At 44.1% G+C, this 27,682-nt stretch overlaps 1 protein-coding gene and 1 long non-coding RNA gene across 6 annotated transcripts in view; one reads left to right on the plus strand and one right to left on the minus strand.

The window, feature by feature from the left end:
* arhgap46a (Rho GTPase activating protein 46a) overlaps positions 1 to 27,461 on the plus strand; it is a 30,104-nt gene extending 2,643 nt beyond the window's left edge. Inside the window, exons 1-10 of one of the 5 annotated variants that reach the window (XM_019358651.2) lie at positions 7,531 to 7,820; positions 7,965 to 8,471; positions 16,665 to 18,096; positions 20,247 to 20,913; positions 21,149 to 21,241; positions 23,273 to 23,346; positions 23,618 to 23,817; positions 24,482 to 24,573; positions 24,679 to 24,848; positions 25,791 to 27,461. In XM_019358651.2, the coding sequence (XP_019214196.1) occupies positions 8,008 to 8,471; positions 16,665 to 18,096; positions 20,247 to 20,913; positions 21,149 to 21,241; positions 23,273 to 23,346; positions 23,618 to 23,817; positions 24,482 to 24,573; positions 24,679 to 24,848; positions 25,791 to 25,985 (3,387 nt within the window). In that variant the 5' untranslated portion in view covers positions 7,531 to 7,820; positions 7,965 to 8,007 and the 3' untranslated portion in view covers positions 25,986 to 27,461. Of the gene's footprint in view, positions 1 to 7,530; positions 7,821 to 7,964; positions 8,472 to 11,608; positions 11,832 to 15,587; positions 15,744 to 16,664; positions 18,097 to 20,246; positions 20,914 to 21,148; positions 21,242 to 23,272; positions 23,347 to 23,617; positions 23,818 to 24,481; positions 24,574 to 24,678; positions 24,849 to 25,790 lie in introns of those variants that run through there. The other 4 variants (XM_013270014.3, XM_005450195.4, XM_019358654.2 and 1 more) reach the window with 4 other exon arrangements.
* Positions 25,042 to 26,566, minus strand: LOC112846968 (uncharacterized). The gene is made up of 2 exons (XR_003220203.1): positions 25,751 to 26,566; positions 25,042 to 25,552 (listed from the first exon to the last, which is right to left on the minus strand). It is a non-coding gene; the product is annotated as an uncharacterized LOC112846968 (long non-coding RNA).
* Positions 27,462 to 27,682: the final 221 nt, after the last annotated feature.

Below are 27,682 nucleotides of genomic sequence, written 5' to 3' on the forward strand. Positions count from 1 at the left end.
TCCTTCAACTAAGGGAAGGGTTGAAGTTTTTTAGGAAGGACAGGGACTTGTGTTTGGGCAGGCCTTACTCTCTCTAAAAGGGAGTGTATTGACCCTTTGGCTGAGTGTCACCTCAGACAGACAGTGAGTGTTCAGCAGAGCAGTAAGGGGGCCGGAAGTTCCCGGCATTTCTGCTGAGCTGCAGCATTTGTGGGTGAAGGCAAGATGGTGGGACAAGACAATACTACCCATAGAGAAATCACAGAGTGCCGCTTCTCTGCATTTAGCTCGTAGGCGGATTTCAGCAAGGGTATCTGAAGTAACATTTAACAGCTAACACAAAAATGTTCTCCTGGAGCCGGTGGTGAGGTAGGCTTTTTTTAATCTCGTTCCTCATGAAGAATCGGTTTGTTGCAGTGTGGAGGGGGGTGAATGCTTTGGCATCCATAAGGAATGAATTGGGGGGCCATGTAAAATTGGTAGTTGGAAAGCAGCATGGGAAAAACTGGCCTTGCTGAAGGTTGGCTGTGTGACCTTGTGAGATCCAGTCTAATCCAGTGCCAGTGGAGAGGGGAAGCCGTTTCTAGTCATGGATTAGGGCAGCTGTTGAAGGAGGTCACCCCCAGATCTCCTATACATGTCTCAAGCTCCGCCCCATCGCAGCACTCGTTGGCTGGGATCCCCTGTGTGGACGCAACAAAGAATTGAATGAAGTCTGCCTGTTGATCCGACAATACTCGGCATTGTTTTGTACTATTACAGGCTTCAGAATAGGGTGCATTTCACAGGCTTTGTAATGCATATGAAGCTGAGTCATTGCGGGACTTTCTTGTCAACTGTGTACTACTGATTTTCTGTTCCCAAAGAGCCTGTGTGCTGTATACAGCTGTGGTAAAAAGACATTTTTTTTCAGACTCCTAAGTCAGATGAGTGTGTTCGTGCCCTCCAGTTTTACAAGCAGTCAACAGCCCTTGTTTTTGTAAAAAAAAAAAAGGTCCTCTTTTTTTTCCCCCAATACCACTGTTTTAAAAGACCCATGTTCGTGCAGGGTGATCATGCTGCGCACAGACCAAACTGGACCGTCTGGTTTGTGCAGTTGTACCTGAGTCATTGCAGTAACTCAGAAATGGCAGTCTGCTCTCAGGTGATAGTAGACAATGAGGTTCTTGGAATTAGGTTTACTTACCCGGGCTGAGTGATGATGACATATAGTGGTTGAGAAGCAGAATGGCGCTGCAGAATGGCGCTGCTTTTGTTTACAGAAATGTAGAAAGAAAGCAAAGTTAGGGTTGGTGCTAATTTACTTTTACTTTTGCAACAGGAACTATCAGTAACTTTCCTTTTACCTAGGTGCATATCTAGGGTCTGTATGACAGAACTGCCTACCCCAGCTTGTTTGACCCTTGGAGGACTTTTTGGAAGTGAATCAAGTAATATGGTGCGTTCAGGAGTCTAACCCCCTGTTTATCTTCATCTTCCCATACCAGCCGTCTCCTCTCTCTGCCAGGCATTTAGCTGCCCGGCTGTTTGGTCTTAAAGTTCTTTACCTCTCTTCCCCTCATTGGCACCCGGCCTGCCTTGGTGCCTGGGTCAAGTCGTATAAGGTCGGCTCCAGTGCGTCTCACGTGTCCCTCTGTGAAAGATGACTCCCACATACCCCTCCAAACTTGTTTCCCCATGTCAGCACACGGCGAGTAAGAAAGTGACACTGACAACTGCTGCCAAGTTTAGGAGGAAAAGGGGAGCAGAGAGAAGATCTGGAACCTAAGCAGGATTTTAAAAGTCACAACCTTTTGATCATCTGAGTAGCCATAGTATAAACTTGGGGTTTATAGAGTGATGTGGTAATGTACACAGTACGCAGGAGAGAACTGGGTGGGTACTGTGGGTCCCCAGTACAAAAGACATCACAGTTAAAGTCGGAGTATAAGACGAGTTAACAGCATCCTAAACCTTAGCATTAGCTTTTATGAGGGCTGCAGGAGCCTGTTCCTCTAAAACAAACTGCCAGTTTGCTTGTTGTTATATATATATGTATGTATGTATGTGTGTGTGTGTGTATATATATATATATATATATATATATATATATATATATTCAGTGCACACAGAGCAATTGGGCCATGTGTTTTACTGACCTCTGACTTGTGGTGACACGGCAGGAACGGGAGGTGTTAAACAAAAGGCTGAAAGAATGTGTTAGTGACAGGTGCAGGACATTTTTTCTGTCATCTGAAACATGTGCACGCTCCCTTCTCCCTGTTATTGTTCTGGTTACCAGGGTGGAGTCTGCTCCCACATCCTCCACAATGGCAAGCCACGTACACCTTGCCACAGCTCAGTTTTCAACAATGGACACTCAGTATAGTTGTGATGAAGCTTAAAGTCAGATGCGTTAAATGATAATAATGTTGTTTTTTTGCTTGTTTGTTTTTGGGTTATTTGTTTGATCTGAGTTTTGATGTAGTTGCACGTGATTAAGTTGCTTCGTACCAGGAAACAGGACAGTGGTACAGCACTCAACGTGCCCGGTTTATGGTTACGTTCTCTGTTAGTTACAGCAACTGGAAACCCAGCCAAGCTCTTAGCAGTCGGTCCGTGTCACTGCTGTTGTTTTACAATATTTAGATAAGCAGGTTGCCTAGCAGCATTGCTGAATAGACTTTGTACATGGTTTATACATAATCAAACAAAAGTCTGCTTTTGGCAGGTCCCTCCATGCATTATATTGAGGTACAGGCCTCTGCTTGCTCTGTATCAGTAAATCACCAGAGATTTCTCACAGTTGCAAAATTTTTAATACTAACCCAATTCTGAAATAGTTGGGGAGTGTTTGTGAAGTGTGAATAAGAAAAGAATGTGATGATATAAACCCATAATTTATTCACAATAAACCAAAAACATTAAATGAACAGAAATGGCTCATTCTGAATTGGATGGTATGTCACAAAAAACTTGGGATGGGAGGAAAAAGCTGAATACTTAACTGGAAAGAACTGGAGCAACATTTTGTAACTAACCTGTTGCCAGTTAATTGGCAACAGATCAGTAACAATATTAGGTATAAAAAGTCCATCTTAGAGTTTCTCTGAAGTAAAGAATATTCGAGGCCAATTTACTGATCTGCAAAAAACATCCCATCTAGATGAACATCTTTTTCAGGCAAGACTGCATATTTCACCAAGGCGATGCTAAACTGCACACTGCACCTATTCCCACACAATTGCTTCATAGTAAGAAAGTCTGGGTGCTGCACTGGCCTGCCTGCACTCCAGACCTGTCACCACTTGAAAACATTTGTCACATTATGAAATGAAAAATATGAGTTTCCTCTCCCAAATGTCCAGCTGCTGGTCTCCTCAGTTCTCAAGACGGGGATATAACACAGTGCTAAACATGGCTTTGTCCTGATATCCTGAAATGAGTTGTGTTGCATTTTTCAAATCCTTTTTAAAAAGCTGTCAGTTTCAATATTTAGTGCTTTCTGTGCTCTGTTGTGAATAAAATATGGGCCATGAGATTTACAAATCATTGCGTTGTATTTTTATTTACATTTCATCCAGCCTCACAACATTTTCAGACTTAGGTTTATAGTTTTGGGTGTGTGCAGCCAAGTGATTTTGAATTTCTTCCTTTCTGCAGAGTGAGGACTTATTTTTATGCCAGTATCTGAGGAGAAAGGATGTTTTATGTCTCTAAATAGGAAAGAGCAGCTCTGTAAATATACCGGCAAGGGGGGACCTTGGCACTTGTTGCTGTGACCGGAGTGGTAAGGTTTCCTAGATGAATGGCAGGCCCTGTGCGAGAACTCCGCCTGCTTCGGTCCACAAGGAACAGTCACAAGCAGCGGCAGCTCAGAATAGCCGGCTGCTGAAAAAGGTTGGCGGTTACCTTTCAAGAGTACAGAGTGATAGATGGGAACATAATTGTCTCACTGGGTTGAACTGTTATCTTAGTTTTGTCTAGTTTATGGACCAGTGATTTCACTTAAACCTTCACTTAGCACCGTGTTTCTGAAGGTGTGCTATCGCTCCATCAGGAATGCCACAATAGCACAGAAGCATAAAACAGCATTTCAGTCGTTATGAGATTATCTGATGACACAACGCTTAGTCTAAACTCTCCACCACCCAGGGAAAACAATCTTTTCTCCTTTCTATATGGTTTATCTTTCTGATGAAATCAACAACCACACTAGCATTTGAGTTTGTTTGAAACCCAAAGCTGCACAATGACACAAGGTTTGCTTGCTGCCCCATTTCCAGTGAATGCATTGTCCAGTCCTCTATGTTTACCGCTGCTGGGAAAAGTGCCATTTACACTTTGGCGCTGCCTTTGAACAATGGGGCAGATTCCATGAGCTATATTCTGTTGTTTCCCTAACTCTGGGAAACCGCTCTCAGTTCTAGTTATTTTGGGAGATGACTGTAAATTGTGGATGATGGATGATAGATGTAGTAGTTCTCCTTCAAAAAAAAAAGCCACTGGCACTATGTGAATGTGAGCGACTTGATGGTCAAGAAGGTGTTTTCATGTTTCGGGTTTGGCCTCTTGGTCTCTGTGGTGGGCTATGTTTGCATAGTCTTTATTCACACTTTGACAAGTTTTATTCTTAGTTACTGTGGATAACCATAGGATCCTGAAGGTTCTCCTACACTCCTCATGGGAGACAGAGACCTTGTAATGTGTTATCACACATCGGAATATAAAGGATGAGGAATTTCATACTTGATTTTTCATATATTTTCACAAAACTTTCTGCCAATGGGCATCACGTGAAGAGGCAAACCAATGCGGTTTAAAAAGTCTGTTTATGAGGAATAGAAGCTTCTTGAATGAGGGGTGAAACGTCTTTAAGAAACTTAAAGAGGTCCAGTCGCTTTTTTCCCAGACTCCTTAGACTGTCCATGAACACTATTCTTTATGTTGCAATCTGTAATCTAACCCCACCAAAAAGTGTTTACTGAATGCAGTCAACTCCTGGTTACAGAGTGCGCAAACTCATAACACGGGCCTGTGGCATAAAGGTCTGCTTCAATTAGATTGAGTCTCCCCAGAGGTACATCGGGTGCCGTATGCTTTAGTCATAGGTCCATGTGTGTAACAAGTTAATTTTAGATCAATATAAAACATTCCTCTTGGAGTTAAACTTCACTGAGCTTGTGCAGCCTGCATTCCAAACCATTTATGAACATTTACAGCGTGAGGCAGATTGCCTCAGTTGTTTGGAGAGTCATGCTCTATACTTTTCTGTCTGCTTCTTCTGGAGAAAGACCACATAAAGCTGTGCAGGCTCAGATTGATTTACATGGCACCACATAAAGCAACTTTTCACCAGAAATGTGTATCAAAGAGGATCCTGTTAATGTTAGTTGGTCCACTTTTATTCATTTTTTTAAGTTTTACTGTTGTGCAAGTGAATAAATATTCATTTTCATTCATTTTAGTGAGAAATCAAAGTGTTTCGACCTCACTCCTGGTATGTCCCACTGAAGAAAAGTTCCATTGTATTAGGCAAACCTAGGTAATGGCTGTGTCTGTTTTCTGAGTGCTCCCCAAAATGATTTCAAAACCTGAACACAGTCCTTCTTCCTACTTATCAGGTCGTGTCAACAGAGCACAGCAGGCTCGCTCTCAGCTCTAACTGCTGTTTATTTACCCAGAGGGAACAGTCCTTATGAAACAGCTACACCCCGTGCTGCTTAACTTGTCATGTATGGCGTTCACAGTGCACCATGAAACCCTCGTGTCCTGTCAGGGTGTGTAGGATGCAGGCCATTATGCAAAATCCCATGCTGGTTACTTCACCGTCATCACAGCTGTGGTACACTGGGAGATAACCCCCCCGCCAAAAAAATGCCGTGTCGGCTTACTTGAAACTTGATACGTGTTACTTGAAACTCAGCAGTTTGTAAGAAATAGGTTTATTTGGATTTGCATCCAAACACTCCATTTACAGAGAATAATGACAAACACCGAACTGAATAACAGGGAATGCGGCATGGGAAGATCATTTCTCGGTTTGGGAACGCCTCTTTTGGAATACAGGCAGGAGCAGTGAAAGGATGAAGGCTCTGGTATGTGTGGGGTGGTATTGACTGTTTGGCCTCTGCTTTGAATGCCCCATTATTTGCAAGGCTTCCCGCCCATTAAGTGTTGTGGATCTAATCGCTCAGAAAATCATTTTGTAATACTTGCATCTCCTTGTGTGAAGACACACTGTAGACAGTTCCCTGCTCTATACAATCCTATCTATTTCCCTTTTTTCAAGTTTCTGCTTGCTCTGATCTCAGGTAGAGTTAAAACGCTGTATAAATAGAACCTGCTTGTTGAGTGGACTAAGGTTAGCGCTGCTTGACTGCTGTGAAGGATTGGACCAGATGGTTTCCCAGCATAAAGCACTGGGACACATGGGAAGACAGTATGTGGAAGGCTCCTATAGTCTCTCCATGCCCTTTCTATGTTTACCTGGCTGTTAAATCAAGATATGAAGAGCCTGTGGCTCCTTCTGGCAGCACATAAGAGAGTGATTGATACGTTATGCTTGATGAACAGGTACATCAGTGTTAACAGGGAACAGCTGTTCGTCCCAGTGAGTTTCGGCCAACTGGGTGACATTGTGAATGTGGCAGAGCTGCGTGGCACTGTGCTCCTCTGTCTCTGTTTCTGAGACAGGATTGCACACAGGGTTGTTTTGGCACGCAACTTGAAGCAAATGTGGATATTTGGTGAACATTGTAGGCAGTCTTATCCCTGCTAAGCTTCTTGCCTGCTCTGATCATCCCAGGTAGCCTGGATGGTGGAGTCGTACCTCTAACAACCGTGACAGGGAGAAGAAAAGCTTTTCTATCCTAAGAAAGCTGGGAAAATATCCAAGCCTCTACCAGATTGTTGTGACACTAATTCCTCCCCAACTGATACTTTGCTCTCAAAGATACTAGACTAGTGTTAGGTGGGACACTAAAGAATAGAAAAGACCTAACCTTGCCAGGACCCTCAAGTGCTCATTACAAGAAGAAAAAGGCGCCTTGTGAGTTTATTTTGAGTCCTTCCTTTGGCTCTCATCTAGACATTTGCTGTGATGCTGAACCTTGGTAACGGTCTCCTCGTGGCTGTTTGTAGTGTTCCTGTTCCCACATGGATTTGCTGACACAGTTAAGGTCTCCTTTGGGGAACTAGATCAAAGGAGACATAAACTAGCTCACTAAAGAGTTGCATGACCTGGATATATAGAAACAGCAAGCTAAGGTCAGATTTATTTATAGATGCTGATTTTATGTAGGTAGCTACATCACATAACCTTAATATAGCATGTTAATACTATTTCAGTGTCCCACTCGTTAACGTAGTGTCCTGTCATTTCACTGAAATTCAGTTCAGGGTCTCTGCAAATGTAATCTGTTTTCCTCTTAATCTGTGCCCTTTTGCCTAACTTTATGCAAACAGGGCTGTCTTTTACTCTGATTCTCTCTCTGCCTCTGCCCCCTCCCTCTTCTCTGCGCTGTCTCTGTTTTCGTTGTCTGTGTGTGTTGTGCTGAGCTGGCTGTTGTCAGTCTGTGATTGTAGTTGAGCTTTGTGGTTTTTGCGTTAGTAGCACTCGAAGCGTATGGTTCTCTTTGGGCACTGCTGACTCCGTGCCTGGTGCCTCACTGAGTATGTCCACCTGTCTCCTTATTCGGGACATACATATTTGCGCCATTGCTTTTGCCGCTCCACTGCATAGAGATGACATCACCGCTAACACACACACATACAGATGGATGCATGTAGGGAACAGGGACGTTAACACAGTCTCCATATGGACAAGTGGGCAGGTTCGAGCCTCTCGTCTGTCAAACAGTGTGAGTTGTTTACCGCTTGTCCAGTTGATTAGTACTCAGGCATGTGGCCTCTAATATGTCCTCATATCCTGTAGGTGATCTGTTGCCATTTTAAGCATCTAATAAGACTTTTTCTCCCTGTGCTTTTGTTTCTTTTCCTTTCAGCTGTGATTGGGTGGAGATCTTGGAGCCACGCTCCGGTGAGCGCATGTATGTGAATTTAACCACTGGCGAATGCGGCTGGGATCCTCCACCGGGTGTTTCTGTCCGTCAGGCAGACGGCAACCAGTGGTGGGAATTGTTTGACCCCCACAGTGGCCGCTTTTACTACTACAACTCCGCAGGACGCCGCACAGTCTGGCATCGACCCCAGGGAGCCGATATAGTGCCCCTCTCCCAGCTGCAGGCCATGAAACGATGCAGCGAGGCCAGGCAGGCTGGAGGGGGTGTGGATAGGCACCACCATGGGACCTCAGGGAGTGTCAGCAGCGTAGGGAGCCAGGGGCGCTGCACCCCTCTACCTGAGCGGGACAGGGACAGCCCTCTTCCTCGAGCCTTGGAGTCCAACGAGGAAACTGCCAACCCCGAGCTGGACCTGGCAGCAGACAGCAGATCTCAGGGAGATGGTAGCAGCACCGAACACAGCACAGATGGTGGCAAAGACCCACAGAGGTAAGCCTGACTAAACCTTAAGTAGCCTTCTACAGCATGTCTGGAAAGAGAATTGTGCTTAATCATTAGCGGCTCATATTACCTAGAGAAAAGTGGTGCAATGTGATAGCCATCAGTGCATGTGCCATACCGAATTGTAAAGGCTTTCAAATGGTTATGCTATGAGAACTTGCAGGATTATTTTGACTGTTGACCACTTGGGCTGGACTCAAACTGCTTTCTTGTTTTCATTCTCACTTATCTGAACATTCCATATGTCCCATGTTTCCATAGTATTGCCTGTGAACCATGCTCAGCCATTTCAGCAAATCGCTACCAAATGGGGAAAACGGTCAGTTATATTACAGAGCATGACATTTCCCCTCACGCTAGGGTTACTGGTGCAGAACGGGCCCTAACAGTAAGTCATTCAGAGACCCCGTCATGTGCTTCGCTTTGTGGCCTCATCCAAACCACCGTCTCTTCCCTCCAAGCTGGATTCCACACATGCCACTTCTGTTTCCCCTGGCACATAGCCACTGAGGCCATCTTAGTGTCCTTCTGTGCGCTCACCGCCACCCTGCTCCACTGCGCTCTGCTCCTCTCTGCCCCAGCCCTCATTTCATTTTCCTAAAACAAATTTCAGCCCCTGGTTATCATAGACTGTAACGCCTCTTACGTGCATGCATGAGAGGCATGTGAGAGAGTGTTGTCTGTGGTTAATAACAAGCAGAGCCACTATATTCGAACTGCGTGTACACAAGGTTGACCCTGCCGGGTTTCTGAGGCTGTGCCGTCGCAGCTGTGGCTCTAGGCTCTGCTTCTGCCACACTTTTGCTTTCAGGAGTTTGCTCCTTTGACCCTTTAAGAGTAATTAAAGCTGGTGGGGAAACTAATTAGTTAAGCGTTGCTGCTGAATGGCGGTGCTGGCGGCCCTGTTGTTTTTTGTGTGTGGGCAGTGTTAAAACTCCCCACAGGGTCCCACTTTGCCCCAGTGACTCAACCTTTCCCAGAACCTTTTCTGTCTTTCTTAAAACACTGGCCAGCTGTGTTCAGCAGAGTTAGGATCAGGAGTCTTTAGCTCACTGGGGATTGATACCCTACTTAGCCATATGGCCCGTCACATGCTCACCAGCCTCTGTCTCTTAGCAGGTAATGAGAAACCACGACAAACGACACAAAGAGGGCAGAATGTGACAACTCAAAATGGATAAAAACAAACTCGGAGAGACGCTTGTCTTCAATTAGCGGTGTACTTTATTAATAATGACAGGAAAAAATGTGTGAGAAGAAGAGTTGGAGGAGTCACAGTGGTTTGAGTTGGGTTGGAGTCATGTCATGAAATTTTATACTGGATTTCAAGTATTTTGAAAACAAGATAATTGAGATAAAGTGATTATTGTACCACATTTATTTTCACGATGTGGCTTCTGTCCACAATCGCAGATCTCCTCTGCTGGTCTCTTAACTATTTTCCATTTATTTTCATATGAATTTTCTTTCAAGTTTATGGAAATAAGCTCTTAAAAGTAATGTTTTAAGCTCGTTAAATGTATGAACCTCTGAAATTGTTTTAAATGTTGGTGCACGTATTGAGCAAATATTGAATATTGTTTTTCACCATTAATGAGCAACCCAAAGTTTGAGCTTAGCTAGTTTATCTAACACCCATCTTTTTTTCTCCCTTTCTTGCCATTCTCCTTCCTGTCATAACTTGTCACTTTCCTAGACGGTGCATTCATGTGTTAGGTCTGTTTTTGCATCACAGTTTTCTTCTTTTTCAGAGGGTTTTTATTGACCTCTGACCTTTGAAAACAATGCTATACATTGTATAGATGGGTCAGTTCCAGTTTTTCCACTGCTGGTGGGCTTTTATTTTAAGCTATTAATAAATCTGTTCAAAATAGTTTCCAAAGTTTTCAAACAACACACCCTGTACTATAATATTATTCCAGCCTGATAGATGCAGTTTCCTCTGACTGTGTAGCTCATATCTGTATTTGTCTTAGTTTGTGATTATTGGAAGTGAGAGCACATGAACTAACTACCTGCGTGCCCAATTTGTTACTCATTGGCCGAGTCTTATCACATGTCATGGGATTTTTTTAAAGTGTTTTAGTCTAGAGCTCATCGGGGAAGTACCGAGCTCTTCAGAGATAAACATGCCAACTACTTTCAGTTATGGCCAGGAAGGCGTGACTAACTGATCTCTTTTCATGATGTAGCAGAGAAAGGTGTCATATACCAGATGGCTTAAAACATCTCTCTTGAATTTCACTTAGCTGTTTAATGCATGTGCAGTTCTGTGCTGTCATTAACCAGGTAACATGTGTGGGAGATTTGACTCTAGAAAGTGTGTGTGTGACCTGAGTGTATGTGTGTGGGCTCCCTCCATGGAGAAGACCTGCTGAGGCTGAGAAGATGAAGTCTGCCGAGGACACGTGACAGCCAGACAACCCAGAAATGAACCGAGGTGGTTCGCATCAGGGTCGCAGCACTCTTTTGCCTCTCAGTGCCACCCTGCGGTGTATAATAGAGCACTAATAGGAACAAAGGGTTTCACTTAAAACCCCGCTATCCCCTCAGAGTCAACTGAACGCTTTCTCTGAGTTGGAAGTGTAGGTATGCTGACTAGAGAAGAACGCCCAATAACTTGAATGTGCCCTCTCATTTAGCCCTGTAATGATATAGCGGTGCACCAGCAATTCAGTCAAAGCATGTAACGTTGACATTAGACACTTACAAGTCGCCTTTCCTTGCTTTGGATTTGTGAAGATGCAGAAAAACGGCATTTTCTATCTGAGTACCAGAGTGTACGCAGTTATGTTCAAGCTTATACCAAAGCTTCCACACATCAAAGAGGAGTCGGCACAGCTGCTTTTACGAGTGTGCACTGACTTTACTTAAAGGGATGTTGGGTTTCTTGTAGCCTGATTTATTTTCAGGAAGCCAGGGGACGAACTTTTAAAAATATTCCCCCTGAACTGACAAGAGAAGTGAAAAACAGAACTGTAAACGTTTTCTTTAGATTTCTCTTTCGCTTTGTGTTGGGAATTTGTTGAAAGGGAATTTTTCAAAATTAACCACGCACTCAAAAGCAAAAGTATATAAAGGCTAAAAGCACAACCGGCTTCCCCTCATATAGTTGTGACTCATTGGCAGTGAATCATGTGGGAGAAATCACCAGTGGGTTTATTTAGGAAATGAGGAGACGTCTTATAGGGTCGATAACGTTTTTAAGTTTTTTAATGAGTCACACATTGTGTGCCTGTTGACTGCCAGAGCAGAAGCTCCTTATGCTTTTCATCTCCTGCCACTGTGAGGATGTAGCCACAACATACATACTGGACAGACTTGTTTCATCTCTACACTCGTGGTGTGGTAAGCTCTTTTTTTAAAGGTTTTTACAGATGGTGTTGTAAGTCTGCCTGTAATAATAAAGGTTTTCTCTCTTTTTTTCCACATCTACATGAAAGTAACATTGGGGGGAAAAAAGGTTGAACTTGTAATCCTGTACTTTGGTCTGGTTAGCATTGACGGTGTGCTTGTTTAGTTTTATTCTACGCTCGTTCTCTGTGTTTTCCATACGTTTATGGCTTTCTTGAACTAAACCACAGAGCTAGTCTTGTGTGTCTCACTGATGCAGTTTACCCAAAGAGTCTTGCTCTGTTTGAGATATCATTGAAGCCTTCCTTTTAATGATAACTTTCCTCTCGGGTTCTGTGATGTGTATATTTTGACTGTTTTCATAAAGAACTCAAAGCAGCACATGTGAGCTGCTTCAGGCATAATTCTGACTATCTCAGATTCTCAGATGACTTGAAAAATCAAAGATGGGTTGTTAGTTTTTTTTGCTTAAAGAGTTTCCACTATAGTACTTTATTTTATCACTCTGATCTTTTACTGTTAGAGACTGACTATGAAAGGGTCTGTGTGTGTGTTTAGATGTGTGAACAGGCAGCTGGTTTAATAATGTCATACACACTGTGCTATAATTTGACTCCTCCTCAGAAAAAGAGTCGCAGATATACTTTCAAATTCCTGGGGCGAGTCTCTCTGGAATTTACTTGGGTTTGGCCTTACACTTTCCCCTCAGAACGAATCTAGTGGCTGTCCTTTGACCTATCCTGGCACTCCCCATTAGTTCAGGCTTCGAGAGCCACAGACAGACACAGCTGGTAGGCGTCTTGGTTCATAGTAGGGACGTGCGTCACTTCAGCTGTTTCAGGACAACTGGGCTCTCTCAAGGTATCTTGTAAGAAGTGAAATCCTAAAAGCTTTGCTCTTCGTGTGTGTTAATTTTATTTTTTTATATGACGGGTTATTCAGAAGCGGGACGTAGAATGAGCTTTGAACCCTGACGTAGTGGATACAGCATTGTCCTCTGCGAATCTTTGTCTTTTTAGTTTCCTTCCTCCACGCAGATCGCAGTGATCCCATTGGTCTGTGCTCCGAGGTGTTTGTGTAGTAGAAGCTTGGCCTGTGCGACCTCATTTCCTCTTCCTGTCCAGCCAATGTTAATAATAACCCGTGTTTTTCAGACCCCCACTATTCTCAGGAGGAATATATAAGAACTTCCAAATCCATATCCGGCAAAATGACTCAGCTGATGGCTTTTCCAACAACTGTTATTCTATGTTTAAAAGAAAAGAGAAATGGATCTCCTGACAGCCGTGTTCCCGTAGCAGCACAGAAGATCACAGGGACAAATGTTAGTATTCAGAAACGTGACAGGGGTGTCTTGGACTGTGTATGTTGGGGAGGCACCAGAGCTGCTTACACAATTCAAATTTGCTGATTTGTTTCCCAGGAATCCAGTCAGATTATGCAGTTGTTTTCACAAAGGCAGAATAAAATAACACAAAGGCGGAAGGCCTTTGTGTTATTTTACATATCTGTCTTCTTGTAAGTCTCACATGCTAACTGATGGAAAGGCTTTTTAAATGCATTCAGTATGCTATTCATGTGTTAACATGTGTTGCATGCAGCTAATCTTTTGTGCCCAAGTCGTAGCTGAAATGGAAATTCCCTGTTTGCAAACACTGGCAGATTCTGATAAATCTGGAGAGCTCTTACACTCCCAATGATGATTATAATGTCTTTCTAACAATTGTGATAAATTGCTGTGCATAATCCCCTCCTGCAGCTAATGTTCAGTAAACACCTGACCAGCAGGCTACCAGCAGGCAACACACCCTTTCTAAACAACTCTGATTGTTGTTCAAATGAGGTCCAGGCCTGTTTAGTGTTACGTAAGAGCCCAACTGACTCTAGAGGTGGAAGATGGGTCGTTGTCTTCCCCTTTCTTGATCTCGATGGCTGTCGTTGACAGAGGCGTTTCCCTGACGATGGCACAGCCATGCATTGTGTGAGGCTCCCCCACAATGCCACAAAGGCCCCTAAATGAGCCCTGAGGAATTCTAGCCTTCCCGCTCATTCCCTTGCTGCACTCTCCCACGACTAATCCCCACCCCTTCTCATTTACACATGCTCACACTATTCTCTCTTGTCCCTGTAGGTCTGTTCAACCCTCAGCCGTCACCAGCAAATTTCTTCCTACTTAAGCCAGTTGTTGCTGTTGTAGTTTCTCACAATTTTACTGTCTTTGTCTTTCATTTGGTTCAGACGTCATATTCATACTTTAGCTCACTAGAGCTATTTTGATATGCAAATGCTGGAGTTGTGTAATGAGATTAGGGGTTTTAAACAGAGATGGAAAGCACTGTACAGCTGTTCTATTGGAGTTTCAGCCTCCGCACGAACTCGATGGTTGTCACACCAAACCCTGTTGGCATCTAACATAATGCGCCAGGGCAGCACGAGTTGAATGTACTACACCTTTTCTGAGCCTGGGTGTAACAATAGCAGGCAAATAAAAAAGAAAGAAAGAAGAGATTAGCCAAGAGAACTGATAGGTTTCGCTTTTATTTTTGTTGTTATTATTTTTATCTTGACAGTTGTTCACTTCTACAAACTGCCAAATTTGTGACTTAGCAAGATTTTCCTAACAGGTTTTGTAGTTGTTTTAATCCACAAGGGAAAGGATGCTGCTGAATTAATCAGAGCCTGGTGTGATTTATTGAATGTGTGGACACAGGAGTAGAGAAGGGTAATATTTTATTTGGCATAAAGTTGGCTTTTGACCATGAAGATAAAGAAAAGTGTATAGGGCTGCTTAGGTCTAAAGATTACTTGGTTTCCCATCTATAAAGTCAGACGTATTATGAAAGTCTTTATAAGCCCTCTTCCGGCCTTGGCACAGCATGTGAACATTGCATTAGGCATTTCCTGTTTGTATTGTATATGGAGAAACCCTTTCTTCAAGCCTCCCCAGGCAGGAAGTAGTGGTCACTACTATGTCAGAGTCAATCCTCATTAAGTTTGTGACGCTCCCAGAAGGAATACAGAAGACAGATTAATGTTTAAGACTAGTATATATATGAAGACCAGTTATGATAAAAGCTCTGTTTCATGTGTGAGAGGTGTTGCTACAGCATACCAGTGCTAAACAGTCACCTGTGTGTCATGTACTGAGGTGGCGATCATTTTTGTGTCACCTCCCCCAGAGTGAGAAAACACGCACCGTTTCAAAGAGCACACACAGGGGTTTCACATGTTTACAGCTGTCACCTAGTCACCACTGGGTGGTGTGGGGTGATTCTCATCCATCAGAGCTCGTCTTCACACGTGTCTGTCTGTGAGTCTTTTATTTAGGCAGTAAAGGGTCTCGATTGTTTTTGGGAAGGCAGGGGTCTTGTAGCGTTCCCACCGTCAGTGCTTGGGTCGTGGGGGGCAGACACTGGTCTGGTGCTGGGGCCAGGTGGCTGAGTCCCAGCTGTTTACAGGCTCTGCACGCACGGTGAGTCTGTGGGACTGGTCAAAGATGAAAACAAGTTTATATTCAAAAGGCTGAGGTGGTGTGACTCACACTATAGAGGAGGGTGGCACAGGGTCTAAAGAGAGAGAGGACTGAGCTGTAGCTAGGAGAACTAAAGGAAGTTTGCCGTTGGCTGGAGGACCTCAGGGGAATCGTTTAAGTATTGTTCCACAGTTGTGGGGTGGAGAGGGGGGGTCCCTCCGCCTCTTTCTCTCCTCCCTCTGCGTCCTCTTCCTGCCGTTACAGCCAGACTTTCTTCTGAGTCCCAGTACACTTGGAAAAGGGAAGCCATTGAACATTGGTTTTGTCTCTCCACTGATCTGCGTTTGTGTTGGATTTACCGGGACATAAGGCGATTAGCTTTGATGTAATCAATTACCCCGCTGAATCTTAAGTAGTGGTTAAAGGAAAGGAGGGTAAGTGTTCTTTGCCTACCTTTAAACTTATTTACCTCTTTGAACATTGATTAAGCAAGGAGATACTCTGAGCTTGTTTGTTTATTGTTGCTACACAAGACTTCCTCGGACCAGGCACCGTCTGTGTCCAAGCATGCATGTATGTGCAACAGTGCCGGCTTTAGACGCTCACTGGTTCAAGAGGGCAACTTTTTGATCAACTGTGGAATGAAAAGTCCTGATTACTGTGGAAGATTATGAGGCAACAGCAGAGTGGAGGGCAGCAGACCAGAACAGTGTGACCAGATTGATGGCAGATTGTTTTACATTGCTGGGATTAGCAGTGGGTCATTGGTTTATAAGTTAGCCTGGCCTCTCAGCCAAAAGCAAGGAAGTTGAACTTTGAACCCAAGTCAAGATATCATCTGCCCGCTGCTGCAATCCTGACTTTTCTCAGATCAACCTCTTTTCCCATGGTCACAGTTGCTTTTCTAGTGTTTCAAATGTGTTTCAAGACTTAAAAATATCAAATATTACACATAGCTGAACTTACTATGTTCTCCAGACATGGATGGGTTTCAGTGAAATATGTTCAGAGTCATTATTTTTAGCCTCTTTTGCTACAACACACACTAACGTTATTGTCCTATGCTTTGGCATGGCTATTATGACTGCCAGACTAAAAATGGAGTTAAGTATTTGGAGGTCAGTGAAATGTTTGGAGAAGAATGTGTGGATTGCTGCAGATTTTTTTCCCAGCCCTGTCAGCAGTGAATATTTCAGAGTAGAGGAAACCTAGCCAGTGGTTGTATGCCTGTGTATGACTGCATACATATGATTACATTATTTTTTTTTTTATGTTACTGCGTCTTGATGTTTGGGTTTTTATTTAGACTTGATTATTTGACTGATGTCATTGTGTGCATGTTTTCCCTCTTTCAGGGATACTTCTCAAAGATGGCAGCCAGCACCTGGTTCTAAGGCAGCCATGTTGGTGAAGGTGAACAGCATGAGCCGCACCCAGCCCAACCCAGCAATCCAGCAAAACCTCCAGCAAAATAAAGCCAATACCTTCACCCTCCACACCTCCTGCAACAAGGCCCAAGGGGGACAGTTCAGCTCTGCACAGGGATATAAAACGGCCCCTTCTGGCAAAATGACAGGTGACGCACGTCAGGCCCATCACCTGAGAAAAGCCAGCAACGGCAGCTTTTGTTTGGTGACGTCAGACAGTAGCCATCCCAGTCCACTCCTTCACAGGTCACAGACGAGCACACCATGCCCCGTCTCTCCCCATTACGGCTGCACTGCTCCAATCTATGATGAGCCAGTTTCAGACTGCCCTATATATGATGAACCCCCCACAGACATGGAGGTAGAGGGGGCACACTTGTACAATGGACAACTTCTGTCTCGTTTGACACCTACCCATAGTCTCCAGAAACCCAGACTCCTCCAGCAACCTCCTTCATCTCATCCAGGGTCCAGACACAGGAGAAATCCTTCTGCTTCTGACTACAGCCCAGCTGGCCTGGAGTGTATCAAGCACATGGTCAACGTGGACCCCAAACAGGGGCTTCTGTCCAGCTCTCCTGTGCCCACGCGTTCCCCTTCACCTACCTCCAGGCAAGACCCTGTATTGACGCAGCCTCAACCGCATCCACATCCCCACACTCACTCTTTACAGCAGGGTCGAGGTCAGTTAAGGGACAGGGAACCAGGAACGCCAGGCCCAAGTTCACTGGACAAGAAACAAAACTGGCGGGTCCTGGAGGCCACTGTGCAGCGCGCCATGGAGGCTCGGCACAGCAGGCAGAGCAGCCAGGCCTCTCAGGACTTCCCCTCCTCGACCCCGCAGGCCACAGCAAACTATCAAGACTCTGGTTACTCCACTGGCCCCTCCCCAAGTCTCAGGCGAAAGAGCAGGAGGAGGGTGGGAGCCGGTGGTGGTGCAGGAGGTAGGCCAGGGTCAGTAGGTAGCAGTGGGGAGCTGTGCGCCCTCAATGAGAGGTTGATGGCCGAGATGAGGGAAGTGGTAAGTCGCTCCAACACAATGAGAGAGGTGAGAGCAGGGCTGGATCCAGAGATGGGGGAGAGGGTTGTTGTACCTCGGACACGCTCCCCTGCAGACTCACTTAGGTGGTACGGAGGAGGAGGGGGACGTGGGTCGGCGGGAAGGTGCGCATCTCGAGAGGACCTCAGTGGGGCGCCCCGTACAATGAAAGGGGCAAGTACCTGTGGCAACCCAGCCCTGACTCCTCTGGAAATGCCAGGGAGGCAGAAAAGAACTTATGAAAAGGTGGATACCTTGGAGATGAGTGTCAATAGCCAGGCCAGCCTGTCGTCACCAGAGACCCCAGGACCACCCTCCCAGGTAACCCCCTTATGTTTCTGTGTGTATTTGTAGGTCTGTGGGTGGGTTGGTGAATGAGTGAGGCAAACAGCAAAAAGTTTATTTTGTTACAAACAACTACTTAAGATTGTAAGATAAGGGCTCTTATCCAGTGTTTTGATACTTTCCTGTTTGATTAAGAGATCAACTGTTTTTGTGTGGTCTGTTTTCCTAAGCAGGTGCGGTTGGATTCAGCTTTGTTTGTTCTGTTTGAGCTCTGGTTACTGATATTTCTCCAGAATTATCTTAGGAGGAAAAATAAATCAGTTTCACTGTCAAATGAGCCTAAGACATATCAGAATAAGGTATATGGGAATATTTAGCTGCTGCTTTTATATCATCAAGTTTGTATGTTCTGTGAAAGCTGTGAGTGACAGACATTTTTTTGCAGTAATATTCTTCTTTACTATTAGGTCCAATTATAATTTAACATAATTTGGTATTTTTATGATGAGGTCTTATGACTTTTTAAAAAGTATCCATAAAAATTGCTGTGAAAATTTAACCCCCCCCCCCAAATTTCTGACCTCTATTTGCACTAATGTAAGTAGCAGCATTTGGAGCCAGTTCCAAGGTCTGCTTCTTCTAATCTTCATATTTTACAACAGACACACACCTCATGCATCCGTAAATGTTAAAATCTCTTTATAAAGCTGTTTAAGTCCGCCTCTGCAAACCACAGTGATTAATGTTTGATGCAGCGGTTGCCTCTGGGATGAAAACAATAGGCCTAATCCGTTTCTTTGAGAAGAAATTAGAGGATTTTGTGAGTAATGCCTCTTACATTCCAGTCCTGAGTGCCTAAATGTCCCCAGGACATTTGACAGTGAGCAGGCTGAGCACCACTGACAATAATGGCCACAATCCCAGCAATAGCTGTCATCCTCTTACCACCGTCCATCTGCCCTGCGCTCCAGGTACTGTATACTCACATGCCAGCTCTGTGCTTGGGCATCTGGGGCCCATGCCAGGCCAGAAAGATTCAGGACATGGCTTCCCTTGGTCAGGAAGGAGAGCCACTGTGGCCCATATGGCCCATGTTTGGCAAGGAGTTAAGAGGCGGACTGGTCCCATTTCTTATTGGTACCACTGTAGCTATAGCCTGCTTGACAACAGCCAAGGAGCACTGAGCAGGCCCCCTAAGTCTGCCCTGGAATGTTCTTCAGACCTGCTGTTATGTCACTCATAGATTATAACTGGCTATGTGTGATTATAAAAACTCTACTCTAGAAAATGTAGTGCTAGAGTTCTTTTCTTACTGAAAAAGGTCTGCGACTCAGCATTTTCAAAGAATGCACTGGAACAATTTTTACAGAAACAAATCCTTTACTGTTCCCACTGTACCTTGTACTGATCCATCTGTTAACTAAATAGTTTAATTTACTAAAAGTAGTCTTTTACATAGTAAATTTTATTCTCTACTTCATCAAGCATTCAGTTTGTTGCATTTCATTTCATCTAGTACTATTTTAAAGCTGTAGTGGATTCCTTTTAAAGCCAAATCACAGAACTGCTTCATTTGACTGAGAAACAAAAATCTGAAACCCAGCTTGTCTGGCACTCATCACTCCCATAGTACCGCAGGGTCTCGTTAAAGACATGTCAATGCTTTTTAGGTCCCATTAGTAAATCTGAGCTTTGATTTTGGCTCAGGGTTTGTGTTGTTCTTGGCTGTTTGGGGGATATAGGTCGGTTACTGGATTCCTGTATTAAGAGAGCCAAGGTGCTCCTTTCACATTTACATGGCCACGAACTCAACCTCAGGGATCACAGGGAAGTCTTGTGCAGAGCATAGATGTAACTCAGACAGTGTTAAAAAAGGATTATTTTTTTTGTTTGTTTTTTGGTGCCACTATGTGCTCACCTACTGTTCAGGACAGGGTTCATAAGGATTTGTGGAGATTTCTTCCTGTTTCAGTTCTTTGCTGGCATTAGGGAATAAATGTGCCAGTCCTGCAACAGTCCCCCCTCGAGTCCCAGCACTGCAGAGCCGAGCATAGTAGGCAGAAAGCAGCCTGCCTCTCAAAGGCTGCAGCTGCATGCACACAGTTTGCATATTTGCTGCACTCTTGCCTCACATTCTCTCTCCTTTACTTCCTCTGTCCCATGTTCACCTTGTGTCCTCCCTGCAGGCCAGCACCCTAGAGCTGCAGGCTCAGCTGGAGAGCAGAAAGAAAGGCATGGTGGATGGACGGACTGCTTCCCTGGGCCCCCACCGCCCCACCAACCACGACAACGCAGAAGGAGGTGATGGTGCGGGTGGAAGAGTAGGAGGGTCTGCCTACCAACTCTCCTACGCCACCCTGCGGCAGCCCCCACCTCCTGACATTGGCATGGAGGACTGGGCCAGCAAGCATCTCAACATGCACACACAAGGACTCTTCCGGCGCCGGGTCTCCATCGCCAACATGCTGTCTTGGAACCGCGGGTCCATCAAAAAGCCCATGCTCATCACCAGCAATCGCGCTGTCAGGAAGGAGGCCTGCGAGATGTTCAAGCTGGTGCAAGCTTACATGGGAGACAGGCCCTCACGTCTCGACCGCCGTCACTGCGCCCTGCTTATCATTACCAAGTGCTGGGACATGCCGGGGCTGCGGGACGAACTGTACGTGCAGTTGGTGAGGCAAACCACAGGCAACGCCAGCCCCAGGAGTTTGGCAGCAGGCTGGGAGCTGATGGCCGTTAGCTTGGCCTTCTTTGCCCCCTCCCCAAAGTTCCGCTGCTACCTGGAAGGCTACATACAGAGACACACGGAGCCAACCAGCGACAAGAAATGTGAGTCTCAGACTGAGCAGCAGGGTGGGTCACCTTTCTTTCTTCTGTACCTCCCTGTGTTGTCTGATTAAAGTAGTTCCTGTTTTTGTTTTTTTTAATAGTTCTCATGTGTTCCTCCTTCCTTCTATTTCCTCTTCGGATTATATTTCTGTTTTGTCCAAATGATCAAGTGTAGTATGATGAGGTGTGGTCTTACTATTGGCCCTGTTTTTATCTAGCTGAAATTTATTTGACCTTTGCTATTGTGTGTGTTTCGTAGTGACCCAATTCATACTGGAACAACAGGAACTAAAGCTTAAGAAGAATTCAAAGTCCAGAAAGAAGCGAAAACAGAATACAGAGGAGGAAGAAGGTACATTTTTTTTGTTTATGTCCCTTTCAGTGCAACATATTACTTTTGGAACAGTATTTCCCACTTGGTCATGGTTATCTCTTGGACAGGGCGGGGGAATAAGTTTGGGAAGGAGTCTTAAATATGTTTTTCTACTCTCTTTAAAACATGTCTGGAGTCTAAGCAGAGCAAACCATTACAAATCAAATATATCACTCCCTGCAGAGCGACCACTCTGAGTGGGATGGAAAATGCAGCACTGTGCAGTTTGTCGGTCGAGTACATGCTGATGTACTTGCCGGCACCATGAATGGTTTCTTAGAGAGTTGAGCTGAAAAACAGTAGGATGAGAATTTTATGGGGCCCTGGACACAATTGGCTACACTGTGATTCGTATCAGCGGCCTCTCTCTCTTTCTCTCTCTGCCGCTTGTTTGTCAGATGGCCTTTTAAGTGGATAGCTACTCATCAGCATGTGCCCTCATTAGACCAACCCACACTGCCAGCCCTGGTGATGATGTCACCAGAGAGGAACCCAATCTTCTCAACAACAGCGGCTACACGCTTTGTACTTCACTGACTCAGGGCTTTATGCTGGAAAACCTCCAGCTGACTAATGGGTCAAAGAGAAAGCCCACTGAACCTCGCTGAGTAACTCTAATGGCCAAAAAGAATCCCGATGACCGCCAACAAGCAGAAAAACAGTATGAAGAAAGCTGCTGTTTGTGTGGCGGATTATGGAGCTGGAACACGCACTTTGTGTTTTGACCAGATCAACAAGCAGCTGTGAGCAGCAGGTGTGGGAGTCCAACATGGGAACTAAAGCTGAGGTCTGGCCTAGTGTGGTCTTGGAAACATCTATACATTTGGGATCAGAAGTAGGGCTGCTTTCAGCCAGCACTTGGAGGAGCATTTTGCAAATAATGACCAAGCCGAGACATAAGCCTTCTCTTTATTTTAATGACTCTGTTTTTGTTGTTGTTAAGTTTCCCTTCAGTCTATGGGTAGACAGGTGTCATGCCGTTCTCAGCCTGGTACGGTACACTCAAGCTCTTAATGAGCTCATATTTCTCCCGGGCTTTGGTTGCCTGGGTGTTGTGTTTTTCATGCCAGCAAGTCTGATGTAAATATAGACCACCGCTAGTGTTTAAACCCCTTCTTCTCACTGCAGTGCAGGGGCTCCACACTCTTGCTTTTCTTCCTGTAAATGTTGAGAACCCTGATGTTGGGAACTGTTTGGGGTGGGGGGGAAAGCCAATCTTTGCCAAGATCAAGGGCAAATTATTGGTATGATCTCTCTAATTAGACATAATTATAGTCAGACGTGGTCAGATTAGCAGAAGTTGCAAACTTGCATAGGAGTCACCTGTTTGCTATAAATCTGTAGACTCTTGGGATTTTTGGGAACGCGCTGGAAAGTGTTACTTTTTAAATTATTGTCAGTAAATTTGTCCAGTCTGGGCCTGATTAAGGTTCTTGATAGAGTGAAGTGTGAATACAGCACTAGAGCTTCAGAGTTTAAGTATTTATCACACTACAGAAATATGTAGATATTTGTTTTTATGAGCTGAAAAGATGACTGAACAATCAGTGCTCTATTCTTTCGTGAACTCTAGGTGTAGAAAACTTCTAGGAAGATCAGGTGCTTTTTGAATCAGCTTTTTCTTTTAGGCATTTCCCATCCAGAATAGATCTGGACCCTGCTTTAGGGCAGGTAGCATACGGGAAGCCTCTGTACTTCTTATTCACTCTGTCTGTGTGTGCTGATGAATCACCTGAACGTTGGATGTGTGGGCTGGATCTTGACTCTGAGCTTTTGTTCAGCAGCAGTAAATCTTCCCTCAGCCTGACAGTTTAGCCCGGCCTGCTTTAATCCCCATATGCCAGAATCACACTGTCAACAAGTCTCTCCAATTACCAGTGCCTGCTTTGATACTCTATGTGACATCAGTGGGGAAAAACAGCTTGGGAAAGAATTTCAATCATTTATTATTTTGTGTTTTCGGTAATGCCTGACGCTTAAGGGGTTTACATATTGTTCCTTCTCCCACAGGCCTCCCTATCAGCACCTATGCCAAGTTCTGCCATCGGAAGCTCCAGAAGGTTGCAATCACCGGTGGCAAAAAGGTACGCTAGAAGAATAAAAAGAGCTATCAAGGTGTTTCAGTTCCAAATGATAAAAGTTCAGGCATATCAGTTTTAAAGGTCTGATGTGAATCATCTTAGATAGCGTCACAGAGAGAAACATAATTACAGGTATGCCTACAGTCACAGGTATAGACATAAACACAGACCCAGTCATTGTAGCACAGCTGCAGACACAACCATCATTAGTATCACGGTCCCTGATATACCCAGGTTGTAAATCCTCCCCCTGTGCTTCCTTGTCACCCTCCAGGGTCTACGTAAGCCCACTTTGGAGGAGATCGACCACAGCAGACGGGCTATTGTCACTCCCTCCCTTTTCGGCAGTTCTCTGGAGGAGGTGATGGAGCGGCAGAGTGAACTCTTCCCAGACAGGAAACTGCCCTGGGTGCAAGTTCAGCTTTCCCAGTATGTTCTCGCTCTGGGCGGAGCTCAGACAGAGGGCATCTTCAGGTAAGACAGACCCAACTCAGTCAATGACATGCCTCAACTCGAGCAGCAACTGTGCAGTGTCGAAAATTAGAAGGGGATCTTATGTACCAATGTGCACACTGTGTTGTATGTATAGTGCATCTAAACATATGTGTGTGGTCTCCTTTAGCCACGTATTTCTCAGCACTCTCTCCTTGAGCACAGTACACAGAACAGACAGCAGAAAAAACACAGCTCTGCTTTGCTCCCAGGACAAGCACTGTTTTCATTTGATACTTCATGATATGTGTTTACATTACAGCTTAAGCCTACAAGCACGTGGGAGCTTCACAGCCAAGTGTTTGTGTAGGGTTTTCTCCAGCAAAATGCAATCCTGTAGCATCTTGACTTGTTTAGAAAACGTTTGCTTTTCACTAAACATACTTTACGCAGATCTCTCTCTGTGAAACATCTACATAGGAAAATTCCTGAGGAGGGTGTTGTTTGGTTATATTGCTTATTCTGTTTTTGTGTTGTTTCATGCAACTACAGCAAACAAAGCAAGAGTCACCAGGCCACATTTGAGGCCAGTTGGGTGTGCGTGAGGAATAGGGTTTGCCACCAGGCATGAAGAATGTGCAGAGTAGAAGTAGAGGTCCCTCTTGTGGCTGCTGGTTGTAACTGTAGGGTTGCTTTTTATCCACAGGGTTCCTGGAGATATTGATGAAGTGAATGCACTGAAGCTCCAAGTAGACCAGTGGAGGATTCCAGAGAACCTCTCTGACCCCAATGTTCCTGGTGAGCACTGACTTTAAAATTTAAAGTATTTGTTTGTTTTCTTCTTGAACTTTTTTCTTTATTAAAAAAAAAAAAAAAAAAAATCTCTTGTCATGTCTCTTTCAGCCTCTCTGATGAAGCTATGGTATCGGGAGCTGGAAGAACCCCTCATCCCCATGAACTTCTACAAGCAGTGCGTCACTAACTGCGATGACCCAGTGGCGGCCATTGCTGTGGTGCAATCTCTGCCTGAGCTCAACCGGCTCGTTCTCTGCTACTTCATCCACTTCCTGCAGGTAACCAATAAGCTGACAGATTCATAATCTTGTCGTGCAGGGTCCTTAGTCATGGTGTAGTAAGTCAACACCATTGTGATTATATATAGACATGTTTTGTTCAAAACAAAAGATCAGTTAAAACTGAACTTTACACTAATAACAAAACTCAGGGGGGAAAAACCGTCACATAAACATTTAAGAGTGGTTACAGTTGTCTGTAAGTGAAAGTACCACACATTCAAAAAGAACTGCAATGCAGAAGTGAAAAAAACAAAAACAATGATGAATCAAAAACTGGAATGAAGACAAAGTATTGACTGAAAAGGTGTCGGATGACTTTGGCTTAATTGAGCCTTTTTTACAGAGCACTTTGTCATGAGCAGACCTTTTTAATGTAGTCCACCAGATTAAAAAACAAGACAAAAGTTCTTGAACAGTGTTAATCATACCTAGTGTTAGATTTGTTTACTGTCCTAATAGTAAACATTTATATTATTCACAGTGAATTACAGTCTTAATCAAGTTTGCTTGTCCTTAATCATACTATTTTTAAAAAACAAAATACCTACTCCTCTTAGTTCACGCCACACATTTACAATGAGAGCATCCATCCGTACTCTCTCGCTTATCCTTGTCGGGGTCATGGGGGTGCTGAATCCTATCCCAGCTGTAGGGCAAGAGGTGGGGGTACACCCTGAACACGTCACCAGTCTATCACAGGGCTAATAGAAAGAGACCATTCACATTTACACCCACTTTGGAATAACCAGTTAGCAAAACAGAGTGTTGGTTGACTCTTAAAAATCTCATTGATTGATTTATAAAGTAATTATATAATAAAACTGTTGAGCACTTGACCTTTTTAGATGATTTAATATGACTCATGCATAAGTGACATAAAGTTCAGACAGTTCACACACCTGATTGCTTTTCCTCTCCCTCCTTCACTTTTATCTCCAGGTATTCGCTCAGCCATCCAATGTCGCAATTACCAAGATGGATGTGAACAACCTGGCCATGGTGATGGCTCCCAACTGCCTCCGATGCCAGTCCGACGACCCACGGATCATCTTCGAGAACACCCGCAAGGAGATGTCCTTCCTGAGAATGCTCATCGTTCACCTGGACACCAGTTTCATTGAAGGGGTGGTGTAGAGGTTGCAAAGCACAGAGAGTGCACCTCAGGGGCTGATCAGCCCTCAAACGTCTCCAGTTATATATTTAGAAGCATGCAAAAACACTGTCTCTCTGTTCAGACTGCACTGGAAACTGTTGAGGTGACATTAAACTTCTTACAACACAAGGAGTTCGAAAACCGCTTTAGCTGGGACTTTGAGCCCTTGCGCTCTCCTGCTTTCTTACTGAAAGACAAACACACCACCTTAGGATTCACTGATTTTGATACTAAAATCCACAGTGACTGCTTACAAGTGGTTCACTTTAATGACTGTATTTTCTAACCGCTGCATGTGAAGAGGTTTACCTTTATTTCTTATCTAATTGGTAGTATTATAGTTACATGGGACAACTGGGCTGTGCAAAGTACAAAATTAGTTTCAGAAATTCCTTTCTTGCACAAAAAAAACATAAGGCAGCAGTGTTAACGCTCTGCCTTTTTTTTCTTTTTTCTCCTCTCCCCACTCCCCTGGTTGATTTCATTCAAGCGTGTGTGATTGTCAGCGTGTGAACAAAAGGCACAGCCTTCTATTATGTACAGAAAATTGAACATATGAAATGTAAAAGAGATCTTGTAATGGTGTCTTGTTAATAAGCTTGCCTGTGCTGTTTTGAGTAGTCGTACTGATAGCCGGTCTCCTCGTATTTAATTTTACGAGGCATATAAAGCCGCTCCACCGCAATTATTCTGATAGACTACAGAGGCTTCATTTCAAAGCACAAACTAGAGGGATGTGCAGAAAGCTCTTGATAATGAATGGTGGCAATTTTCTAAGCAAATAAACATGGAACTACTTTGATTTTTCCAAATTCAAACGATTGCCGAAGCCAGACGGGAGTGTTAATTCTAATTACAGCTCACGCTGTAACGACGTGAGAGGCTGGTTATTCAACTGATAATACTCTCTCTATTATCTGTAAGATAAATTTCAATTGGAATAGAGTTCTCTTGTGTTTGTGGTCCGTATGTAATGCTTTTTTTTTTTTTTTTGGCTCAGGTCTTACTATAAAACGGGTGTTAGATGTGAGAACTGTACATGGCCTCTCTCTTTCTCTCTCTCACAGACTGAAAATTTGATTAACCTAACACAAGCCTCCTTCACTGAGAATGGAATATTGATTTAACTGTCAAGTGCTATGAGAATGTAAACTGAGCTTATTTGTGACCCTCTTTAAGGCTTTGTCGATGTAAATATTTTACATGTAAAATAGTAGTAACTTCCTGTAAGTGTATTCTAATGGTCTGGGTTATGGGTGAGCTTAACTGTTGCTGTAAAAGAGCAATAAAAAAACTTTTGTGTTGTAATTAACTGATCATTTCTCTGCTGTAACCGCTCATCTTACGAACATAGGAATGATTCAAACCACTTTCCTTGTACATGCGTGTATGTGTTGGCATACTTTCTCATCGTAATAAGGAATGACTGTCCATGAATAAAGATTTGTTCAAAATTACTGTTGGATTCCCTAGTGTGTGTAATTTATTTGTATTTTGATTTTTTTGGTTTGGGGCAGTTTGCCTTTATTCTGGTAATAATAGTTTGGAGAAAAGTATGGAAGAACACCAAGTAACAAAGTAACGAAGTCCTCTGATACCAGGTATGAGGTATGATAAATCACTAATCATTCATTTTCAATCTAATCCTTTACCTGACCATTTTCAGAGGAATGTTTTT

Source organism: Oreochromis niloticus, linkage group LG5 (assembly GCF_001858045.2).
Source record: "Oreochromis niloticus isolate F11D_XX linkage group LG5, O_niloticus_UMD_NMBU, whole genome shotgun sequence".
Lineage (NCBI taxonomy): Eukaryota > Metazoa > Chordata > Actinopteri > Cichliformes > Cichlidae > Oreochromis > Oreochromis niloticus.